The sequence below is a fragment of the Pristiophorus japonicus genome, chromosome 1 (assembly GCF_044704955.1).
Source record: "Pristiophorus japonicus isolate sPriJap1 chromosome 1, sPriJap1.hap1, whole genome shotgun sequence".
NCBI lineage: Eukaryota > Metazoa > Chordata > Chondrichthyes > Pristiophoridae > Pristiophorus > Pristiophorus japonicus.
This window is the reverse complement of record NC_091977.1, coordinates 228,850,789-228,876,523: the sequence shown is the minus strand read 5'-3', so window position 1 is coordinate 228,876,523 and position 25,735 is coordinate 228,850,789. Positions and strand designations below refer to the sequence as shown.

At 43.7% G+C, this 25,735-nt stretch overlaps 1 protein-coding gene across 1 annotated transcript in view; it reads left to right on the top strand.

Annotated features, from left to right (window-relative positions):
• The window catches only part of LOC139268807 (alpha/beta hydrolase domain-containing protein 17B), a 103,378-nt gene extending 77,843 nt beyond the window's left edge, over positions 1-25,535 (top strand). Inside the window, exons 2-3 of the mRNA XM_070887524.1 lie at positions 17,480-17,659; positions 22,317-25,535. Of these exons, the coding sequence (XP_070743625.1) occupies positions 17,480-17,659; positions 22,317-22,536 (400 nt within the window). The 3' untranslated portion in view covers positions 22,537-25,535. The remainder of the gene's footprint in view (positions 1-17,479; positions 17,660-22,316) is intronic.
• Positions 25,536-25,735: the final 200 nt, after the last annotated feature.

Below are 25,735 nucleotides of genomic sequence, written 5' to 3'. Positions count from 1 at the left end.
TTAATGTTTTTAATAATTTGTGCAGTTTATATCCCATTTGTTATCAATATCTTTTTTGACATTTTTCAGGCTGCTTTGGCCTTTGCAGTATTTGCAATTGTACTCCTGTTCACAGCACTGTGACGGTCTACGCCAGGTAGATGCGTTGCCATGTGTTGTATTTCTTGATAATGCTCCTGTGAAGCGCCTTGGGATGTTTTGCAACGTTAAAGGCGCTATATAAATGCAACTTTTCGTCGAGAGCTTAGAGGATTTTATTGTGCTTTTGCTTTAAGTAGGATTCTTGATTTATGTAGTTAATGGTAATTTTATGTACACGCCCAAGTTTTCAGCGCTCAACATTTCAGATAGGGAAGTATTGCTTGAAGTGATTTCTGGGAGCTCCTGCTGTGCAGAAGGGAGCACTTGAAAGCAACAAGTAGCTTGGTCACCACTTCTTGTACATGAAATCCGGGCAATGGAAATTAAAACTGGAGCCCTTGTGTAGAATATCAAACCCTGTGCACTCTGACTTTAAAATAGCTTATCACGGCAAACACTTACACAGTGGTTTGTTTTTTATGTTCAACGAGGAATAGAACGCTGGGGGTGGGGGAGGGAAACACACCTGTTGGCTGCCAATGTGCAGCACTAAGTATTCCAGGTCAAGTTGTGCGCAGGTCAAATGCAGGATAAACTTCCTAAAGTCTTCCCAATAATTCCCTTGACCGTCAAACTCTGAAAAGCACCAGAGTGAATTGATTTTCTATGGCACTCACTAGTTTGAGAGCAAACTTGCCAGTTCAGTGCAGAATTGTAGCCGATATCATACTGTAGTCGTACGAACTGTAAAAACCACCATGATGTCCCAGGGCCCGCGCTGCTCTTATCCCCCCGACCTACGGTGATGTCCTCTCGCAGGTCAGGGTGGACCACGATGTTCCAGGGGCGAGAGGATAAAAGAGCATACCACTGCAGCTTCCAGCGCGAGCTGCTACAAGTGTGCAATGGCTTCGAAGTGGGTGACTGGGTGATGTCATCAAAACCCCAGGTCGCCGTTTGGAGCATGGGCAGGAATATCAGCGGGGCCCAGGTATAGCGGAGGAGTGGGAAGGTTGTGGCGGAGGCGCGGCGAGAGGTTGTGGCGGAGGCGCGGCGAGATTGCAGCAGAGGAGCGGCGAAAGATCGTGGCGGAGGAGCCCAGAAGAGCCGAGGGCCATGGGGCAACACGGGCCAGCTCACACTGCGATTATGTGTGTGCACTAGGTCTGTGCAGCAGAGCAGGTCTCCAGGTTCTGGTTAACCCTTGCCACTGGATAAAGGCCTAGCTCTGTTAAGCCCGTGTGGTGGCTGATGTGCAACGGTCACCACACGTTTAAAAAAAAGTCCCCGCACAGGCATCTTCCATTGGAGTTTGGAATATCGGGTCCTTCATTGAAACATCTGTGAACCCAAGTGGAAGCAAGTCAGCCTCGTTCGAGGGACCACCTATGATAATGATACACCACTAAAATGAGATAGAATCATCGAATTATACAGCACAAAAGAAGGCTATTTGGCCCATCATGCCAGTGCCGGCTCTTTGGTAGAGTATCCAATTAGTCTCCACCTACATCCGCGAGCGACGACTCCGACGCCCTCCATCACTTTAACTGTTTCCATTTTTCTGGCCCCAACCGTCTCCTTTTCACTATGGATGTCCAATTCCTCTACACTTCCATCCCCCACCAGGATCGCTTGAGGGCACTCCGCTTCTTCCTCGAGCAGAGACCCAACCAATCCCCATCCACCACCACCACCCTTCTCCGCCTGGCTGAACTTGATCTCACATTGAACAACTTCTCGTTTAACTCCACTCCAAATTAAAGATGTTGCTATGGGAACCCACATAGGGCCTTGCTATGCTTGCCTTTTTGTGGAATAAGAACATTCTTTGTTCCAGTCTTACTTGGGTCCCCTCCCTCGCCTCTTTTTTTCCGGTACATTGATGATTGTATCGGTGCCATTTCCTGCTCTTGCCCTGAACTAGAACATTTCATTCACTTTGCATCCAATTTCCAGCCTACCCTCACCTTCACATGGTCCATCTCCGACTTTTCCCTTCCCTTCCTCGACTTCTCTGTCTCTATTTCTGGGGATAGACTATTGACAAACGTTCACTATAAGCCCACTGACTCCCACAGCTACCTGGATTACACTTCCTCCCACCCCACATCCTGTAAGGACTCCATTCCATTCTCCCAGTTTCTCCGTCGCATCTGCTCTGACCTTTCACACTAGTGCCTCTGACATGTCTTCCTTTTCCTCAACCGAGGATTCCCTTCTGCCGTGGTTAACATGGCCGTCGACCATGACCATTCTATTTCCTGCACCTCTGCTGTCATCCCTTCCCCTCCTCTCAGAACCATGACGGGGATCCCCTTGTCCTCGTCTTTCATCCCAGCACCCTCCACGTTCAAGGGATCATCCTCCGCCATTTCTACCACCTCTAGTGGGATCGCACCATCAATCATATCCCCCCCCCTCAGCATTCTGAAGGGACCGCTCCCTCCACGACACTTGGACCATTCCGCAGTCACCCCCAGCACCCCTTCCCCTTCCCATGGCAAGCACAGGAGATGCAACACCTACCCTTTTACCTTCTCCCTTCCCACTGCCCAGGGCCCCAAATACTCCTTCCAGATGAAACAGCGATTTACTTGTACTTTTTTAGTATACTGTATTCACTGCTCACGATGTGGTGGTCTCTACATTGGGGAGACCAAACACAGATTTGGTGACTGCTTTGCGGAACACCTCCTTTCAGTCCGTAAGCGTGACCCCGAGCTTCCGGTCGCCTGTCCCTTTAATTCCCCGCTCCACTCCCACTCCAACATCTCTGTCCTCGGCTTCCTACACTGTTCCAATGAAGCTCAACACAAGCTTGAAGAACAGCACCTCATCTTTCGTTCAGGCACTTTACAGCCTTCTGGACTCAACATCGAGTTCAACAATTTCAGACCATAACCTCTGCCCATATTTGGCTCCCTTTCCTCCTTTTTTTTAAACCTCCCCCGCCGACCTTAATGTATTTTTTTCTCTTTGTTTCCCATGGCAACTGGTAATTATTCCGCCATTCACACCCTATCTAGACTAATCTTTTTCTAACTTCTGCCATTTCCATCTCTAGTCGGCCCATCACCCTTTTTTGTCTCTCTAATCTCTTTTTGTCTTCCACCCTCTCAAAGACCTTCCCTTTTGTTCTTTCCTCCCCTCCCCCTTTCAGTGCTCAAGAATCTGTTCATTTCGAACATTCGCCAGTTCTGACGAAGGGTTATCAACCCGAAACGTTAACTCTGTTTCTCTCTCCACGGATGCTGCCTGACCCGCTGAGATTTCCTGCATTTTCTGTTTTTATTTCAGATTCCAGCATCCACAGTATTTTGCTTTTGTTCTTTCTACATAGACTTGTAAATTTTTTTCCGATTACATATTTATCCAATTACTTTTTGAAAGTTACTATTGAATCTGCTTCTATCACCCAGTTGCATTCCAGATCGCAACAATTCATTGCGTAATTTTTTGTTAGCCATGCCTCAGTGGGTAGCACTCTCACCTGAGTCAAAAGTTTGTGCGTTCAAGTCCCCACTCCAGAGACTTCAGCACAAAATCAAGGCTGACATTCCAGTGCAGTACTACGTGAATGCTGCACTGTTGGGAGTGCCATGTTTCAGCTGAGACGTTAAACCGATGCCCTGTCTGCTCTCTCAAGTGGATGCAAAAGATCCCATGGCCACTGTTTTGAAGAGCTGGGAAGTTATTCCTGGTGTTCTGGATAATATTTATCCCTCAATAAACATCACTTTAAAAAAAAAAAATAATGATCTGGTCATTATCTCATTGCTGTTTGTGGGAGCTTGCTATCCGCAAATTTGCTGCCACATTTCCCTACATTACAACAGTGACTATGCTTCAAAAGTGCTTCATTAGCTGTTAAGCGCCTTGGGATGTCCCAAGGTTGTGAAAGGAGCTATATCAGTGCCAGGCAAAATAAAGCCCGCGGGCCATATCCGGCCTGCTAATGAATTCAGTCTGGCGCGCCAAGGCCTGGCTTCGAGGTGAACATCCACCACACCTGAGCCCGCCCCATGTAACGTTGGGAGGTGGGTCATTGTCTCTGAGGCCGCAGGGAATCCTAACCAAAATCAGAGGCGGGCAAATTGAACCTGCCATTTGCTGCATTAATGTGACATTATCACACCCGAAACTTCAGTTTCTGCTCTGTCACTGCAACATGAAAGGTGAGTTACTCACAGTTTGTGGGTTCAGTGTCTGTAAATCTGTGCAAACTTTCCATTTAAATTCATGATGACATAAATACTTTAAGTATAAAATAATGCCATTGGCAACATGACTAGGAATTGACACAATCGAATCAATTTGAAGATTGTTTACTTTGAACTTTTTTTAAAAACTTGCAGCGAGTTTTTAGTCTCAACTGGTCTTTGAAGGAATTTTAGTGACTAATTCAAAATTAGCCCTGGGCTTGATTTCATTCCAGTGAGTTACAAAATGCTATTTTTGTTTGTGCAATTGGGTGAAAGGTATTGCCTGAATTCCATGGGGGTACTGCCAGTCTCCCAGCGTAACTGTGGCGCAGACCTAGTTATGTCAGGTCCCTGCTGTTTCTGGGAGTTTCCTCAGTAAAGAGCGGGGAAGCGTCTAGCCCAGTGGTGGACAGAACACGTCCCGTGGGCCGTATCAGGCCTGCCAGTCCATTCTACCCGCACTGGATGGGACAGAAATGGAGCGTGAGCCGAAGCTCGAGTTGCACATTAGACTGAGACGAGTCATAGCTGCTCATCTCGATGACTCTTTTACCGAAGAAAGAGACCAGTGCTACACCTTTCCTCTCCCGGTACCCAGAGTATGATGGCAGAGGGGGTTCCTCATCGCCACCTTGGACACAGGAGTGGATCCCAGAGCACAAGGACTCCAGGTAATGACACATGATTGTAAATCAGGCCTCACAAAGCCTCGGGTTCCCGTACTCCGCACACTAAAAAGAGAAAACCTCTCCTATCGGAGACCCCGCAGTCTTGAGTCGTCTGCCAAATAGCCACAAAGACTTTCAGCACAACATCTATTCGATCGATCGATCATTTCATTCTTTTAGTATCGGAAGATTTTACTATTTTACACTACATTTCGTGTATTTAAGGTAGTATCTGACTGCTATCTTAATTCATGGTTATAAATTATTGGGAGGTAGAAATAGGAGTGATGAACTATGAGTTAGCCTGTTTCAAATTTACCAATTTAACACTTTGCTCTCACCAACGTGCACAATCCCGTTAAATTTGCTGCATAGTATCTCTTCCAGCAGCAGGAACTGGTGAGCAGCCTTCGTGGGACCTCGTGATTGATGCGCGACCACTTAGGGGGAACATTGGTGTGCGGCCCTCAGCAACTCAAAAAAATTAAATGGCCCTCCAGCCCAAATAGTTGCCCACTTCTGTGCTACATAAATGCAAGTCTTTCTTTGGTTCGTTTGCCAATTGCTTTAAATCTATGTCCTCTGGTTACTGACTGCTGTCAGTGTGAGTGTGTGATTTTTAGTAAGTGGGGTGAAAAATATTTTTTAAATATCAACTCAAGCAAAGCATTTGTTTTAAACCTCTGATGAAACAGATAATAGTCCTGGATGCTGAAATCGCTGAGTGAAACCGTATAATACAGTAACAACAAAAAGAGAAACTGGAGTCTAATCAGTGATACTTCAGTGAGGACAACATTTATGTTGGAACAAACCCCTTTTAAGACCAATAGAGAGCTGACATTTGTTCAGAATTGTACAGATAAAATTTACTACATAACTTCCCTGCAGCAAGATTTTCTGTACAACACTTTTCAACCCAGTTAGTGCCCTGCAGGTGCATTTACACTGCAACTGTAGTGTTGGTTGGAACAGCATCACTGTGCTCTGACACTATAGTGCAAATGCAGCTTTAATCAGGATCCGGGCCCAATCTAACACCAGAGCCAAGTGTAATGAGACTGCCTGGAGTTACATTACACCGTTTTACTTTAAAGCTATGTTGCTCAAGTTTTGGTGTTGGTGGAGCACTTCACGCCCATGATAACTGGTAATGTAAAATGCACCCCAGTACTGGGAGTTGTGTAGCAAGCAGGAAGTTGAACGATGCTGACCAATGTGGATAAGTATCTTGTTGGGTAGGTGCTGACCTTAAAACTTTTCTTGGCATTTTTTAGATATACTGGTGCAACATATTGCAACACTAATGTAGAATAGAGGGACACAGATTATATTCCCCTTCTATCATGTCAGCCAAGGCTCAGTTCATAGCACCTTCGCAGCTGAGTTAGAAGTCCCACTCCAGAGACTTGAGCACAAAAATCTAAGCTGACACTCCAGTGCAGTACTGAGGGAGTACTGCTTTGTTGGAGGTGCCGTCTTTCAGATGAGACTTTAACTGAGGTGGACGTTAAAAAATCCCATGGCACTATTTTGAAGAAGAGCAGGGGCGTTCTCCCTGCTATCCTGGCCAATATTTACCCCTCAACCAACATCACAAAAACAGATTATCTGGTCATTGTCACATTGCTGTTTGTGGGCAAATTAGCTGCCATATTTCCCACAACAGTGACTATACTTCAAAAAGTACTTCTTTGGTTGTAAAATGCTTTGAGACATCCACTGGTCGTGAAAGGTACCATATAAATGCAAATCTTTTTTTTCCTTCTTTACTGAGTCCCTGGTCTTAGCCACACTACCGACCTCCACAGCTGCTTTTTTGATGCCACGGTTTCGCTTTTCTTCTTTCTATTCCACGAGGTCAATTAAACTATTTTTAATAGCAATTTGATTCAATGCACAAAACCAAAATGCCTCCCTGCCTGCAATCAATTAAGCACATACAGGGGCTCTTCTTTTCTACGCAGGGGTCAGATTCTGGCGGCTCACATCTTCTGGTAAACAAGTCAAAATCCTTTTGTTTACCATTGATTTTTTTTTTTAATTATTTGTGCGGAGGTCGGTTGCACACTAGAGATCATGGTTTCCAGCAACGAAGAACCTTTCGTCTGGATCTCTTCCTCTCAAGATTAATACCAAAACACAGCTTCTCTCGAGGCCTGTTAAACCAGTGTTGGGAATGCTTCCAGCAGATTAGACAAAAAAAAATGGAAAGACTTGACAGGGTAGATGCAGGGAGGATGTTTTCTCTGGCTGGAGAGTCTAGAACTAGGGGTCACAGTCTCAGAATAAGGGGTCGGTCATTTAGGACTGAGATGTGGGTAGTGAATCTTTGGAATTCTCTACCCCAGAGGGCTGTGGTTGCTCAGTCGTTGAGTATATTCAAGACAGAGATTGATAGATTTTTGAATATTAAGAGATATGGGGATAGTGCAGGAAGGTGGAGTTGAGGTAGATCAGCCATGCTCTTATTGAATGGCGGAGCAGGCTCGAGAGGCTGAATGGCCTACTCCTGCTCCGAATTCTTATGTTCTTATGTACCTGCATGTATATAGCACCTTTCACGACTGGCGGACATCCTAAAGTGCTTCACAGCCAATGAAGTACTTTTGAAGTGTAGTCACTATTGTAATGTAGGAAACGCAGCACAGCAAGCTCCCCACAAACAGTAATGTGATAATGATCAGATGATCTGTTTTTGTTTTATTGATTGAGGGATAATTATTGGTCAGGATACTGGGGAGAATTACCCTGCTCTTCTTCGAAATAGTGCCATGGGATCTTTTAAGTCCACCCGAGAGAGCAGACGGGGCCTCGGTTTAACGTCTTATCGAAAGACGACACCTCCGACATTGCAGTACTGGATTGGAGTATCAGCCTAGATTTTTATGCTCAAGTCTCTGGAGTTGGATTCGAACCCACAACCTTCTGACTCAGAGGTGACAGCTGACAAAGTGCCATAAAGTCCAACTATTTCCTATAAATTGCAGGATGTTTTGTAAAGCTGGCTAAAGCTGACTTCAGACAAGCAGCACAGCTTAGTGCCTTCCTGCTTCTCGGTAGATTGATAGTTGCGCCTGGGATAATATAAAATCACTGGGTCCCGTGCATTCTCTCCTTTTGTTCTCTGCACGCCATGCTGCCCTCTGCTGCTTCTCCTCCAGTAAGCTCAATAATGGCAACGCTGTATACTGTGTGCTCCAAAGTCCTATTGCACGTCTAGTTCCTTGCAGAAATCTGCTAACTTATTCGTCAGATGTTTTCCCCAAGTTCAAACCTAGAGTACAGACACACAAAACATGGAAACTTGAAAGCACAAGAATTTTGCACACAGTAAGTTCAATTACAATTACGCCCCCCCCCCCCCCCCCCCCCCCCCCCCCGCGAACTGCTTTTAATAGTCCAGACATCAGGGAGGAATTTTGGTTAATGTCAAAATGTAGGTAAATGTGTTACACCAAGGGAATACTGGGAATATCCTACATGACACCAGTGACTACACTTCAAAAGTACTTCATTGGCTGTAAAGCGTTTGGGAACCCTGAGGCCGTGAACGGTGCTATATAAATGCAAGTTTGTTCTTTTATTGTGGCTGGTGGGCTAGATGGACCTGAGGTCTTCTCCAGCCTGAGACTGTTACTCCATTAAAACTCACTTTGATCGTGGGTTTAAATGAGCCTATAGTGGAATTTCAGCCCATGGGTTCCTTTTATGAAAGCTGATGCACAGAACTGTCCGTGGATGCTTACAGCACCATGTGTGTCATCTTAAACACTGACTTGTCAATTCTTTAGGATATTGAAGCCTTAGGGAGGGTGCAGAAGAGATTTAGTAGAATGCTACCATGGATGAAGGAATTCAGTTATGTGGAGAGATAGAGTAGCTTTGGTTGATCTCTCTTGGAACAAAGGGCCCAAATTTCCCCAACCCCTTTTTCCGGCACACTAACACGAGATGCGCCGACTTTGTGTGCTCAAAACAACGGCAAAAAACTTACTGCGTATTCTGACAGCTCTTCTGTGTTTCCTTGGTCCTGGCGGGTGTTTCTGTTTGAGTGGGGGTGCAGAACTGCAGCCCTGCGCCGAAAACAGTGCCGGCAGCTGTGCACATGCACAGTGGAGTCGGTGCGTATGCACAGTAGCTCCTCGCCCTCCCAGCGCGTCCCTATGCTCGCCGCTCCTATCCCGGGCCGAGTGGCCTGCCGCTGTTAAACAGATTTGATGAGTATATTAGCTGCCCCACTATGGAGATATGAAATTCGTGTTTGACTTTTTTGGGTCTTTTCTACTTTGGCCTTTGTAATTTAGATCACACTCAGTGGCTCTGATTTCTAGGTAAGTTTCTGATAGCGAGCTCAGGATAATGAACAGAACGCTTTCTATAAATTGCTACTCGATTTATTCTATGCTTCCACAGGAACTTTCTTCCATCTTTCAAAAGCAGCAGAGCATCACATCACACTTCATTTCAGAATTAACAAGTGAATTGATTGAATAATATGTGAACATAGAACAGTGATATATCTATAGTTGATATGCTAACCTGCTCTTCAAAGGAAAAGAATAAAAGGTCACCATCTATACGCTATTAGTTTGTTGTTTACCTTTGTAAAAGTGGCTCCTCGCCCTCCCAGCGCATCCTGATGCTTGCCGCCACCTATCCCGGGCCGAGTGGCCTGTCACACAGGCCGGCCGCTGCCTTCCCGCCCCATGTCCCTCCTCTCATTCTCTCCCCCCCCCCCCCCCTCCCCCCGGTGTCTCAGTTTAATATGCAAACTAGTTATTGTAACTCTTTGGTAAAAGGAACACTTGTTCAATCACATGCTTTCACATGAAAAAATAGCAGTATCTAGGATCCGTTTTGGCTAAGGGATTGCTACTACACTTCCCTTCCCCTTCCTTCCCCCCCCCCCCCCCAATCTCTGGCTACCTGCGCTGATTTCTTAATTTACAGCAAGGTTTTTCTGAGTGGACACATACGCTGGCCTGTTAGTTTGGAGTAACTTTTAGCTGGCTAAACTTGCTTAAATGACCAAAAAGATGTAAGTGGCTGGTAATGCCCCCTTTTGGGGGAAAAAAACTAAATTTAAAAAAAAATCTAACTAACTCACTTACACTGGAGCAAATTAAATGGGGAGAATTGCGATTTTTAAGTTACTCCAAAAAAATCTAGTTGCTCCAAAAAAAACTGAGCAACTCCTGGGGAAACTTGGGCCCAAAGAAGGTTAAGAGGAGATTTGATAGCGGTGTTCAAAATCATGAAGGCTTTTGATTGTCAGAGGACAGTGATTTAAGGTGATTGGTAAAACAATCACAGGCAAGATCACTTCCCTGCAGCAAGATTTTCTGTACAACACCATTTTTTTACGCAGTGAGTTAAGATGATCTGGAATGCACTGTCTGAAAGAGTGATGGAAGCAGATTCAATAGTAACTTTCAAAAGGGAATTGGATAAATACTTGAAAAGGAGAAAGATTTACAGGCCTATGGGGAAAGGACATGGGGGAGTGGGACTAATCGGATAGCTCTGCCAAAGAGCTGGCACAGGCACGATGGATCCAATGGCGGCCTTCTGTACCATTCTATGAAGGCATTTAATGTATTCATTAAAGATTTCTCTTTAGTGTGTACTTAGTAAATATGTGTCATGTATTCTACTGTCATTGTAACCCATGTATAAGCTGACCTAAGTTGTACACAGTGAGAACACTGACCACTAGGTGGTGAGCTTGTGAGAGACATTCCTAACCTGGACTTTCAGGTATAAAAGTGGAAGCTCCACCCATCTTCTCCACTTCAGTGCTGGCAAATAAAGGTTACTGGTCACAGAGTGACCTTCTATCTAGTATGGGCCTCGTGTGCATTTGTACTGTATAGCAAGGTCATATTATTGGCGACGAGAAACTGGGATTTAAACAACGCGAGCATGGCCACTAGCAGCACAGATGAGAGGTACTGTGTTGGTGATGATTGGGACGTTTCTATTGAGACTACAGCAAAGTTTCGACACTAAGGAATGGCTGGGACAGGATTCGGCCGACAAACGCAGGGCTCATCTCTTGACGGTTTGTGGATCCAGGACGTACTCCCTGATGAAGGACCTTCTAGTGCCAGAGAAGCCGGCGGACAAGACTTTTGAAGAGCTCAGTAAGTTGATCGGGAACATCTTAAACCAGCGAGCAGCATGCACATGGCGAGACACCGGTTTTACACGCACCGGCGGCGAGAAGGGCAAAGCGTTCTAGACTTCGTGGCGGACCTCCGGTGACTGGCGAGCCTATGTAAGTTCCCAGATGCATGCAGAGCGGAGATGCTGCGAGACTTTTTTATTGAGGGCATCGGGCACGCTGGGGTTTTCAGGAAACTGATTGAGACCAAAGACTTGACCCTGGATACGGCGGTTTTGATGGCCCAGACATTTATCTCGGGAGGAAGAGACCAGAATGATGTTTGACAAAAATCTTGGTTTAGATGCAGCAAATGGATAGGGAGTCAACATTGTTAACGCGGCACACAGTTCTCCAGGCAGATAGGGGCAATCGGACATGCCCGAGCATGTAGTCGAACCCAAAGGGGGAATTCAACAAAGACAATGGCTAGCTGAACGGCGATTCATGCCATCGCAAGGGACAATGCGGCCAGTAATAGGGCCATCAACACCTGTCAATGGTGCGTTTAAGGACAGTTACAGAGACAATCAAAGACGATCGACTGGTAATGGACCTTTTGTTTCCAACAACGTCTCATGTTGGAGGTGTGGAGGCAAACACCCAGCCAGAGCTTGCAGGTATCAGCAATATACCTGCAGAAATTGCAACGTCAGCGGTCACTTGGTGCGTATGTGCAGGAAGCCTGCAGCCAGGTTGATGTCCGAGGAGGCCGGGCCCGATGTAAGCCCTACGAGGCCAAATGGACACTGGGGGAAATCGCTGGAAGCTGAAGTTCAGCGAGTTCATGTGGAGCACATGTACAGTTCATACACCATAGAGACTTAACCTGTGATCCCAATAAGACTTTGTGGGGGGGGGGGGGGGGGGGGAGGTGATGTCAAGTATTTTACTGTCATTGTAATCCATGTATAAACTGACCTAAGTTGTACACCGTGAGAACACTGACCACTAGGTGGTGAACTTGTGGGAGACACTCCTAACCTGGACTTTCAGGTATAAAGGGGGAAGCTCCACCCATCTTCTCCACTTCAGTGCTGGCTAATAAAGGGTACTGATCACAGAGTGACCTTCTCTCTAGTATGGGCCTCGTTTTGTACTGTGTAGCAAGGTCATATTAATATGTGATCAGGAACACTTGCATAAAGTGAATCTGTATCTAAATACACTCCTATTTTTAGCACTTTCCAACAATGTTGGCAATTCTTTTGGGGTGTGGGGATGGAAGGAAACGTGTTGCTAACCTTTCTGTTTTTCTTTGCAAGTTCCATTCATCAATATATCTTACTTGAAATACGTGCATAATTCAGAATGGCAGGAGATCCGCATGATGCCTTGGTCAAAACTAGTTTAGATTGCTGCTCCAAGATTCCTTACATAAGAATGAAAGAAGGTTTCATTCTGTGATTTCCAGGGCTGATTTGAAAAGCACATGCCTGCAAGATATGCATTATCTACAAATAAAGTTTTGGTCGTAAACCATCAATTCTTAGCATGCTCCAAGAAAACAGCGGAAAAAACAGATTTCCTACATCAGGGCTACGACGTATATGGTGACCTTGAAATGTTCAGCCAGGGATTAATCTTCTGTTTCCTTTATCAGGACCACTGCGTACAACTTTCAAGCATAATCTATTGTGCGAAAGAAATGGCCGTGAAGAATAGATTAAGCAGTATATTTTTGGGATTGACTGCTGTCACCTTGTAGTTTTGTCCCAGTGTAAACAGCATCCAGTTCTATTTGGACTGTGTTGCCTGGTCAGTTGTGACTATTTGCATTTTAAATTGCTCCTGATTGCCCATTTTGCTGTTTTCTTGAATAAATTTGACAGCAAGGCCATTAGGAAGCAGTGGAATTTTGCTGTGCATTTATGAATTCTTTATTGAGCACAATAGATGAGTAGATCACTCCCATATACATCTGTTAATTCAAAGTCAATTTTTAACTCAATAAAATATCAAATGAATACAAAATTAATTAATGGATTAAGTAGAAAAGGCTGTATTTTCCTCCAGTCCACAGAGTCTAACTTTTTGTAGTCTGGTAAAATCTCAACTGGAGTCCAGGTCTAGGTTGGAGTGTGTAGACTAGTTACCTGAGTGCTATGTCTCGGTACAAGCAAATTCATCCCACGCTGTTGTGTTGCGCGATCTTCAAGAATCATAAGTGCCAGGCAATGATCATCTCCGACTAGAGAGAGTCCAACCACCTCCCCATGACATTGAATGGCACTGCCATCGCTTAATCCTCCACCATCAACATCCTGAGGGTTGCCGTTGACCAGAAATTCAACTGGACCAACCATATAAATGCAGTGGCTACTAGAGCATGTCAGAGGTTGGGTATTCTGCAGAGTTAGTCGCCTCCTGACTCCCGAAAGCCTCTCCACCACCTCCAAGGCACAAGTCAGGAGTGTAATGGAATACTCTCCACTTGCCTGGATGAGTGCAGATGCTATACAACACTCGAGTTCAATACCATCCAGGACAAAGCAGTACGCTTAATCGGCAGCCCATCCACCACCTTAAACATCCACTCCCTTCACCACCAGCGCACCATGGCTGCAGTGTGTACTACCTGTAGGATGCACTGCGGCAACTCACCAAAGCTTCTTCGGCAACACCTCAAACCCCTTACCTCCACCATCTAGAAGGACATGGGTAGCGGGTGCATGAGAACACCATCACCCACCTTGTTGAGCATAACGAGGGATGGACAGTAAATATTGGACTTGCCAGCGGAGCTACAATCCCGAGAATGAATTAAAAAGCAAATCTGAAACATCAGACCTCTTTGTGAGAACTTGTTCCCCGGTGAAACATAGCTTGTTGGTGTGTAAGTTTTCAAGCTTGTGAACTACTTGCACATTGAAGATCAGGATACTGAAGATTGGGTAAAGAAGGCTGTATTGTTTTAGGCCGGCTTGCTGCTTTTTAATGTATGCAGCTCTGTGGCTCAATGGTAGCACTCATCATAGGGGTTGACTTGATATGACTAACGGACCTGAGTGTATAACAACGGAAGTAGGTGAGAGTGAGTAAAGGGAGGGTTTGTGTTTTTTAAAGAAAATTCTGGTGAATTGAAGGTGAGTGACACTAAAAGTATGTTTGGATGTAGTATCTACAAGTTTTTGATTTGTTTTTCATTCTTTCAAGTGACGTGGGCATCGCTGGCAAGGCCAGCATTTATTGCCCATCCCTAATTGCCTTGAGATGCTGGTGGTGAGCCGCCGCCTTGAACCGTGGCAGTTCGTATGGTGAAGGTACTCCCATAGTGCTGTTAGGGAGCTTTGGAGAGGAGGGGAGGTTATGTGGAGTCTTTGTGGTTCAGTTGGTTGTACTTGGCAGGCTGCATAATCTGATGCCTGAGCCAGGTAGCACCTGCAGTACTCCAGGATGCTGTTGATAACCAGCTTAAGAACATAAGAAATAGAAGCAGGAATAGGCCATTTGGCCCCTCGAGCCTGCTCCGCCATTCAATAAGATCATGGCAGATCTGATCATGGACTCAGCTCCACTTCCCTGCCCCTGCTCCGCATAACCCTTTACTCCATTATTGCTCAAAAACCTGTCTATCTCCACCTTAAGTATATTTAATGACCCAGCTTCCACAGCTCTCCGGGGCAGAGAATTCCATAGATTTACAGTCCTCAGAGAAGAAAGTTTAAATGGGCGGGCCCTTATTCTGAGATTATGTCCCCTAGTTTTAGTTTCCCCATGTGGAAATATCCTCTCTGCATCCACCTTGTCGAGCCCCCTCATTATCTTATGTTTCAATAAGATCACACCTCATTCTTCTGAATTCCAATGTGTATAGGCCCAACCTACTCACCCTATTCTCGTAAGTCAACCCCCTCATCTCCGGAATCAACCTAGTGAACCTTCTCTGAACAGCCTCCAATGTAAGTATATCCTTCCTTAAATACGGAGACCAAAACTGTACGCAGTACTCCAGGTGTGGCCTCACCAATACCATGTACAGTTGTAGCAGGACTTCTCTGCTTTTATACTGTACCCCCTTGCAATAAAGGCCAACATTCCATTTGCCTTCCTGATTACTTGCTGTACCTGCATACTAACATTTTGTGTTTCATGCACAAGTACCCCCAGGTCTCTCTGTTTGCAGCACTTTGCAATTTTTTTCCATTTAAATTATAATTTGCTTTTCTATTATTTCTGCCAAAGTGGATAACCTCACATTTTCCCACGTTATACTCCCATCTGTCAAATATTTGCCAACTCACTTAGCCTGTCTTTGCAGATTTTTTGTGTCCTCCTCACAATTTGCTTTCCCACCCATCTTTGTATCATCAGCCAACTTGGCTACATTACACTCACTTCATCCAAGTCATTAATATAGATTGTAAATAGTTGAGGCCCCAGCACCGATCCCTGCGGCTCCCCACTAGTCACTGTTTGCCAACCAGAAAATGACCCATTTATCCTGACTCTCTGTTTTCTGTTAGTTAGCCAATCCTCCATCCATGCTAATTCATTACCCCCAACCCTGTGAGCTTGTGCAGTAACCTTTTATGTGGCACCTTATCGAATGCCTTCTGGAAATCCAAATACACCACATCCACTGGTTCCCCCTTATCCATCCTGCTCGTTACATCCTCAAAGAACTTCAACAAATTTGTCAAACATGATTTTCCCTTTTTCATAAAACCATGCTGACTCTGCTTGATTGAATCATGCTTTACCAAATATCCCGCTGCTGCTTCCTTAATAATGGACTCCAGCATTTTCCCAACGACAGATGTTAGGTTAACTGGTCTATAGTTTTGTGCTTTTTGTCTACCTCCTTTTTTTAAATAGGGGCATTACATTTGCGGTTTTCCAATCTGCTGGGACTGCCCCAGAATCCAGGGAATTTTGGTAGATTACAACCGATGCATCCACTATCTCTGCAGCCACTTAAGACCCTAGGATGCAAGGTATCAGGTCCAGGGGACTTGTCCGCCTTTAGTCCCATTATCTTACCTAGTATTACCTAGCTTGACTCACTAATGCAACCTGTTGCTGTTTGCTGTAATTCTTCCCACACTGCTCCACATAACCCTAATGGGTGGGGTAATCTAGCAGGACAAGTCGTGCTCTGTGCTGGTAAGCTGCAAGGTTTTAGCTGGTTAAGCTTGAGAATTACTCATACGGTCATTTGGAGGTCCCGATACTTTAGTTGCCAATAAATTTTCTGGGCTTCAATTAAGGGGCACCTCTCTCTGGGAGAGACTGCACTCCATATTTGGAATTACTTATATGGATTTCTAAATACTTGGGTTTGGAAACACTTCTGCATGGTGATTAGTTTCTGCATGAATCTGATACCCTGCAGAGTACATTTTCTTTTCAATTATATGATAAAATTAGGCCATCTCTTCTAATTCATCTTTTTTGGGAGGGTTACTGTAAGGCTTTGCTTCAAGAAAGGGGAACATTAACAAAAGCGCCTTCGATGATTATGGTAATTTAAGATCATTTCACAGTGGTGAAATTAATCTTCCCACTCACAACGTGGCCTAATTCCACAGAGAACTGAATTTGAATCCAGGCCACAGTGATGGATGACTCTCTGCTTCTACTTCATGGATCCAATGTGAACAGAGTTTGGTTGTGGTTTGGGGATGATCTATTGTAATGCAAAGAAAGCTTTAAATTGCATCTAACTCCTGCTGTACTTAATAAGAGGATGCAAAAAGTGGGACATAATTTCAGTCGAAGCATTGGCAAGCTCCTGCTTCTGACCTTAAACACATGATTCCTCTTTCTTTTCTCCCCAGCCACCACAATTTCTTATTGTCACCTAATTCTCAATTAGCTACAGAAATGCAAGTTGAATGGTTGGTTATAGTTAGTGCTGGTTGTAATTTGGAGGAACTGGAGGAAAATACTCATCCTGGTTTCCCTCCATGGACTTGCCCCTCCCTATTCCTGTAATCTCCCCCAGCCCCATAGCCCTCTGAGATCTCTGTACTCCTCTAATTCTGGCCTCTTGAGCATCCCCGATCTTAATCACTCCACCTTCAGCTGCCTAGGCCCTAAGCTCTGGAATTCCCTCCCTAAACCTCTCCTCATCAGTACCATTTTCTTCTCCTTGAAGACGCTCCTTAAAACCTACCTGTTTGATCAAGCTTTTGGTCACCTGTCCTAATATCTCCTTGTGTGGCTTGGTTTCAAATTTTATTTGTTAACACTCCTGTGAAGCGCCTGGAGATGTTTTACTATGTTAAAAGCGCTATATAAATGCAAGTTGTTGATGAGAAAACAATTTAAATGTGTAATATATTTCAAACTGCACCATCCACCTCTATTTAAAAAGAAAAGCACTGTTTAAGGACACTTCCTTTTCCATTCACCAGGTATGGGATTCGCCCAGAGAACGTGATCCTATATGGTCAGAGTATAGGCACAGTACCTACCGTGGACCTGGCTGCTCGATACGAATGTGCTGCAGTTATCCTTCATTCTCCCTTGATGTCAGGTATGCGTGTAGCCTTCCCAGATACCAAGAAGACTTACTGCTTCGATGCGTTCCCCAAGTAAGTGATTTTTCTTCCGATATTTACAGAATCATTGTTAATTAAGTGAGTGATGAATACTAGTGAGGGTAAATTTTGATTTTTTTAGTACAGGCTCCACCTCCCCAACATCGCCCGACTCCACCCCTGCCTCAGTTCGTCTGCTGCTGAAACCCTCATCCATACCTTTGTTATCTCTAAACTTGACTATTCCAATGCTCCCTTGGCCGGCCTCCCACGTTCTACCCTCCATAAACTTGAGGTCATCCAAAACTCTGCCCGTTTCCTAACTAAGTTCCGTTCACCCCTGTGCTCGTTGACTCACATTAGCTCCTGGTTAAGCAGCGCCTCAATTTTAAAATTAGCATCCTTGTTTTCAAATCCTTCCATGGCCTTGCCCCTCTCCATCTCTGTAATCTCCTCCAGCCCTACAATCCTTGGAGATATCTGCACTCCTCTAATTCTGGCCTCTTGAGCATCCCTGATTATAATCACTCCACTAGTGGCGGCCGTTTCTTCAGCTGCCAAGGCCCTAAACTCTGGAATTCCCTCCCTAAACCTCGCCACCTCTCTTTCCTCCTTTTAGATGCTCCTTAAAATCTACCTCTTTGACCAAGCTTTTGGTCATGTTCCCTAATATCTCCTTATGTGGCTCAGTGTCAAATATTGTCTGATAAGGCTCCTATGAAGCGCCTTGGGACGTTTTACTATGTTAAAGGCACTATAAAAGTGGTCGTTGTTAATTTTTGTTGCACTTGACCAGTTCAAGTGAAGCAGTGCTACACTTAGTAAATCTTCTCCAACTCTACATAGTGAGATGCTACACCATTTTGAGTGGACAGTGGGGCTCCAGTTTTCTCAGACGCAGTGTCACTGCACAAGAATGCATGCCGTGAATCATGCCTAGTGAGGATGTGCACATTAATGCATGTTTCTGTCCAATATTGAGCTCTCTATGTGGCCCCTTTCACCCAACCACAAATGTACATTCAATCTGCTTACCATCACATCCAATCTTCTTACGACCACGAGTATCCCAAGGTGAGGGGGCCAACGTTGGGACGTTCTATTTACTGTCAATGTACGCAATTTAATTTCTGATACACAATGTTGACTCCAGCTATTACCTGCAGGTTATGAAGCCTTGCTCCAGTGTCAAACTACCTTCATATAGATTTTGAGAGGAGTGACAAGGCATCCAATCCCGAGTGCAGTTTATCATAGAAATCCTGATATAACACAGTCATGGACATAGTTTCATCCAAGGCTCTATCAAATCCTTTGTAATTATATTAACTTAATGTTCGAGGGGCTAAATGGCCTACTTCTGTTCTATGTTCCTATGTTTAGTACGTGATTGCAGAAGTGATAGTATGTAGGGAACTATGTATTAATGAGGTGGAAGTGTCATTTGTAAATAGCTAAATTGTCTCAAATGCACAATTCTGCTGATACCCAGATGCTAGTTTATGCTAAATTTAGCTGACTGAAGTATTTCTGCCATTGCTTTAATTAGCTTGATAATGAGGTACACTGCCACTTCTATTAACTCTTCGTAGCCCAGTTTCAAATACAGTTTTGTTTTGTTTCTAATATTCCAGCTAACTCTGATTTCTTTTTTCATGTTAAACTTGCATTTATATCGAACCCTTCACACTGAAATAACTTCTCAAGCACTTTGCAGGCTGGGGGGTGGCTGGGGGGGGAACGGACACACAGGTGGGGAAAGGAAAAAAACAAGGAAGACCGAAGTCAAGGTTGAATATAAGTTTTGGGTATGGAGGTAGTAAAGTGAAGTGGGGTCAAGGGAATAGAAGTTGGGCTTCATGAAGGCGAGCAGTTTAATGCCTGCGAGAAATGGAGAAGAGGCTGCAGAGTATGTAGGGGAGAAATCTTGAATTGGAGGAGGGCTGGGAGGGAAAGAGTTGCTATATTAATGACCTCGATTTTGGAAGTAATTTAGTTGACTGGGGTATGGGTAGAGGGTGCCTGACATGGGTGAGCAGTTTTGTTTTGATGCGGGGAAAAGGGGAGAAATAATTTAAAAATCGGCCTGCACTCAACAACAACAACAAAACTTGTATTTATATTGATCTTTAATATAATAAAACGTTCCAGGGTGCTTCACAGGAGTGTTCTCAAACAAAACTTGACACTGAGCCACATAAGGAGATATTGGGGCTGATGACCAAAAGCTTGGTCAAAGAGGTAGGTTTTAAAGGGCACCGAAAGGTGGAGAGGTTTAGGGAGGGAGTTCCAGAGCTTAGGGTCTTGGCAGCTGAAAGTTGCCAATGGAAATCAGGAGGCCAGAATTGGGGGAGCGCAGAGATCTTTGAGGGTTGTAGGGCTAGAAGAGGTTACAGAGATAGGAATAAAGAAAGACTTGCATTTATATAGTGCCTTTCACGATCACTGGAACGCTTTACAACCAATGAAGTAATTTTTGAAGTGTAGTCATTGTTGTAATGTGGGAAATGTGGCAGCCAATTTGCGCACAGCAAGCTCCCACAAACAGCAACGTGATAATGACCAGACAATCTATTTTTTAATGATGTTGATTAGGGGATAAATATTGGCCTAGTACACCAGAGAGAATTCCCCTGCTCTTCTTCGAAATAGTGCCATGGGATCCACCTGTGAGAGCAGATGGGACCTCGGGTTAACATCTCATCTAAAAGAGAGGACCTCAGTTTAACCTCTCATCTGAGAGACGGCACCTCCGGCAGTATAGCACTCCCTTAGTACTGCACTGGAAGTGCTAACCTAGATTTTTTTGTGCTCAAGTCTGTGGAGTGGGATTTGAGCCCACAACCTTCTGATTCCGAGGTGAAAGCACTACCCACTGAGCCACAGCTGACACTAGTGAAATGTACTGTCCATTGATGGGGAAAATCCACCAATGTAATGGTCAGTTTACAGACAACCTTGAAACCATTCAACACCAGGATATCCTTAGTTCCTTCTTTGGACATTATCTATTTTACCAAGCATTACTGCATTGATTTGTCTTCCTCCCCAATAATTTGGTTTAGGAGCTAATGTAAAAACCGTTCTACCAATTTCAAATAGCTTCAGGCATTCTGGATTTCTCTGCCTGCTTAAACATAGTATCCCTATACTGTGTGGAGGAGGTCTGTATGCATGCACAAAAATGTGTGTACTACTACTACTGACTACTTTTATATGACGGGACAAGCTAATAATGGGATGTTTAGTTTGGCTATCCATTTGATGGCCTCCTGAGATGCTGAGTGGAGAAATGAGATGCCTCCTGCAACAGATCTCTGGGCAGGTTGATGTGATGTGGTCCATGGTCTGGGACTCATGGTCATAGTCGTACTTCGTCCCTCATCTTCCGTTTGTGGAGCAGATGGCTGCAACGTCCCTGCCCTGTGTGGATTGGGTTGAGCGTTGACCACTGTCTGCGAGGGAGGTCGAAGCCAGAGACCTCTGCTGTTGGGTCAGTGATGAGGTGTTGGTTCTTTATGTTGCATATGTCCGACGATTCCATCCATCTGGTTAGTGGGTTGATACCGGCTGTGTGAATATTGGCTGCTGTTCCCCAGAATGGCCGGCATGACTTTAAGCACTTTCATGGTTTTTCGAGACTTCATGAATGGGAAGGTCGATGTTGCTCATGATTTTGTCCATCTCTCTGAGCACGGTGGCATTGCGTGAATGGCAGGTGGGGCAATGTAGCACAACCCTGGGTGCCACTCAGTTGGAGTGGACTTAAGCTTGTGTGTTTTAACTCGCACCAAGTCCCGCTCACCCATCACCCCTGTGCTCGTTGACATACATTGGCTTCCGATTAATCAACGCTTCTATTTTAAAATTCTCATCCTTATTTTCAAATCCCTCCATGGCCTCACCCGTCCCTATCTCTATAATCTCCTCCAGCCCCACAAACCCTGAGAATGCACTCCTCTAATTCTGCCCTCTTCAGCGTCCCTGATTATAATCGTTCAACCATTGGTGGCCGTGCCTTCTGTTGCCTAGGCCCCAAGCTCTGGAACTCCCTTGCCTAAACCTCTCTGACTCTCTACCACTCTTTCCTCCTTCAAGACGCTCCTTAAAACCTACCTCTTTGACCAAGCTTTTGGTCATCTGCGCTAATTTCTGCTTATGCAGCTTGGTGTCAAATTTGTTGTCTTATAATACTCCTGTGAAGAACCTTGGGACGTTTCACTACGTTAAAGGCGCTTTATAAATACTTCTTGTGTTATGATTATAAATATCATAATAGCTGGTATGAGGAAATACAAAGTGTAGTTTTGGTACTTTGACTTCAAATTCTTAAATTTGACTTAATTTTAATTGTTTGTTGAATTTCATCCTTTATAGAATCATGCTGATCTTTAAAATACATATATTTTTGCTTTGCTAAAAATGTGGACTGTGATCCTTCACTAACATTTCAGCAAAGGAATGGTTAAATCTGACTGAATTCCAAGATTAACCTGATTTGCATTCTATTTTGTTTTAATGGTAGTCTCCGGGAACAGCTGAATTAAAGCATTATAGGTGGGTGCAGAACTGCAGGTGTAGGAACACTGACATTTGTACATTAAAGGTCCTAAATGTAATTTTTGTGAGCTTTGCTGGCTCTTCTAGTAAACTAAACCGACCCCCAACCAAGACTATCGCTGAATCTATAAATTTTAATTTCTCTTGACAGCATCGACAAGATTTCGAAAATAGCCTCTCCAGTGCTGATCATCCACGGAACTGAAGATGAAGTCATCGACTTCTCACATGGGATGGCATTGTATGAACAATGTCAACGGCCAGTGGAACCGCTGTGGGTAGAAGGAGCTGGTCACAATGACGTGGAGCTTTACGGACAGTACCTTGAAAGACTGAAGCAGTTTGTTTCTCAGGAACTGACTAATTTTTAAATTAAATTCTAATATACACGGGCTTTTTTGTTTTTTAATTCGAGAATGCTTTCCATTTTTCATTGTCAAACTATATGCAACTGTAGTGTAACTTCTGAGAAGAGCCTTGAAAGGTTTTGTTTGCAAAAATTGATGCCAGTATTTAAAAAAAAATAACACTGGAGCATGCAGTCAGTTTGTCAAATTGGTTTAGGAACTCCCATGTCAAAAAATTTACCATTTCTTCCCCAGTCTACTGTTCAGAAACTTCAAATATTGATCATGTGCTGTTGAAATGTTTCTTTAGTTATCATGCACAAGGTTCATTGTTGCTTTGTACGTATCGCCAAATGGATTAGCATATCAATAAGAAAGATAATTGGATTGAGCAGGCCTTCTGGAATGCATCTCCGTAAATCAAACTTTGATTTTCACAATAAGCAAAAATACTGCGGATGCTAGAAATCTGAAATTAACTGGAAAATGCTGGAAAGACACTCAGCCAGTCAGGCTGCATTTGTGGAGCGAGAGAAACAAAGTTAAACGTTTCAGGTCGATGACTATTCGTCAGAACTGATTTTCACCCTGAGATGTATAATTTTTAAGATATAAACTGACCATTGTTGCAGACTTATTCGATGCTCCAATAATGTACTAGGCAGGGGTGGATGTATGTGGGGAATACTTTGGTGGGGTCGGGGGGGGGGAGGCGGTGGGGTAGGACTGCAGGGGCAATATCTTGCCTGCAGGGTTGAAAGAACAGGAAACAGTTGCCTATTGCACAAGGCTTGTGCTATTGCACGGAATTGAACAAATTTGATGCAATCAAATATTACACACAGTTTTTCTGGGAAAGCTAATCTTAAAAATAGCATTTAAAATTCTCCATCTACATTTCCTTTATAAATTTGAGCGCATGGAGATTTATTTTCAACTGCCGAATTTACAGAGCTGCTCGACTGAAGAATTACATTTTTTGTTGTTGCACACAATTTTGACATTGTGCCGCTCAGGTTTTGAGGTTTAATTTTTTGCTGATTTTGTGGATAAACTCTGGTTTCAGATTACAAATCATGTACTTTTTGTAAATGCAAGGGAAGATGGGAAGTCTTCACTTGTTAAAACATAGTTAACTTCTGTGTGTTCGAAGGATTTTTTTTCAATTTATTTTGCTACAGACAAGACCTCGAGTAATGGAAGTAGTGTTTTTTTTCACCTTTTAATTTGAGGGAGTGGGGTTGGGCTGAGGAGAATGATAAGTTGTACAGGGTTGGCCACTAACATAATTAGATAGATAGAGAATGGTTTTAAAGGAAAATAACCAATACACGAATGCAACAAACTTTTCAGGTATATCTCCCCTTAGAAAGCTTAACGTATGCAACACTAACAACTATAGGGCAATGTAGAGTGAATGCATTTAAATGGACAATGCAGCTGTTGAATTCGTCAATGGAGGAGACATGTTTTAAAACTATGGTACTCAAAGTAGCCTTACATAATTGTTACTTTTTTTAAAAAAAATGTGAATGTGTAAATGCTTGTAATTCTCGTATTTGAATTTTTATGCTGATGTATGATCCCATATTTCTGTATATCATGACAAAAGTGCTATTTAGCAGTTAACTGTATCTTGCCTGTGGAATAACTATATTAGTCCGATTTATACATTCAGTGTCAAATAAGGAGTGGCAAGCAGGCTTTGCCAGCATTGATGCAATATGCTTTGTTCTAGTAGTGCTATATTCAGAGATCAGTACTTCAGGAGCCCCTGTTATACTTTGCTGGAGTACCCATTTTTAAAGATTGAGTTATGAAACAGGACATAAATGGTATCTTCCAGAAATGTCTTGTAAACTGTCATTGGCATCCATCTGTAGTCCTTTACCTACCCCGTCTACTCATTGCCGGAGAATATCTACAGTATTTGTTCTTTAAACTGCACCCCCTCCCAGTGTGTAGTATTCAGTTTGTTGCTAGTCGCACAGAATTAACACATTATCCTGCAGTTTCACAGTGCATATTGTGTTTCCTCTCACGTGTACATCTTTGAGCTAAAATCCTATATTAACTACTGGATAACCCAGCTGTGATCGTTCAGTATTTGTTCATTTCTAGCAACTATTCTGGAAGAAAAGCATTTGAGCTCCCATTTGCAAATCCACTCACATTTTGCAAACCCAACATGATCTCACCTAACCAAATGGGAGCAGAATTCTCATGCGTATGTACCTGGACCACTGGCATTTCTTATCAGCTACATTGTCAAATTAGAAAAAATATTCTCACTTGTGCTCATCTCAGAGGCTGGGAAGACCACAACCCATTATCCAAATGTCCCAAGATCGGTATATTGTTAATTGTAACACATGTTCTGTCTTTCCAAGTGACTTGGGTATATCTCGCTGTGTTATGCTGACGTCACAGTAAGAACTGATCCATTTTTTTTTAACGAGGGGAATTGAGCACATAATCAGCTGTATTTTGGGGCTTGCTGAATTTGATGGATTGTATGCTCAGTTCCATAGATCAAAATGGACCGATGTTCTGAACACAGTGCCAGTGTGATGCTATTAACTGTTTCACTTTATTTGACCATGTGCCATTTTTGACACTTCTAAAAGAATAGAGTAACTGCTGGTGGCTCTTTCCAGCTTTTACTTCCCAGGATTCCAGGAAGAAGCAACAGAGGTGAAGGGGATAATGTGAAATGATGGTTCACGGATGGGTTAGGGAACTGGGATAGGAACAGTTGCACATTACCAGCCGAAACAGATAGGTGCCATATATTAAACCACTTTAAAATCTTGTGAAATCTGTGTTTTATGTAAACATTGTTTAAATGTGAGTTAATGGAGTGGCCTATGGCAAAAATGAAACTTTTTAGTACTTTTTACCGTACTGACTACTGAGCAAATTGAAACTTACTTGTACCTCTTCTGTTTTGCTTTTTTCTGTTCTACCTGATGCGGGCAGATTGGTATTTTTATTATAGTTGAATTAAACTTTGATTTAAAACACACAGGCATTACTGTGTTTTTTTTTTGTGGTGTTAACATCTGTTCAGATTACCATCAAGTGTGGGTGGGGGGAGAAAAATAATCACCTTGCATTTATATAGTGCCTTATTAAAACGTCCAAAGGCGTTTCGCATGAGCATTAGCAAACAAAATTTGACACCGTCACGAGATCTATGGGCAGATGAAGTTAGTAGGTTTTA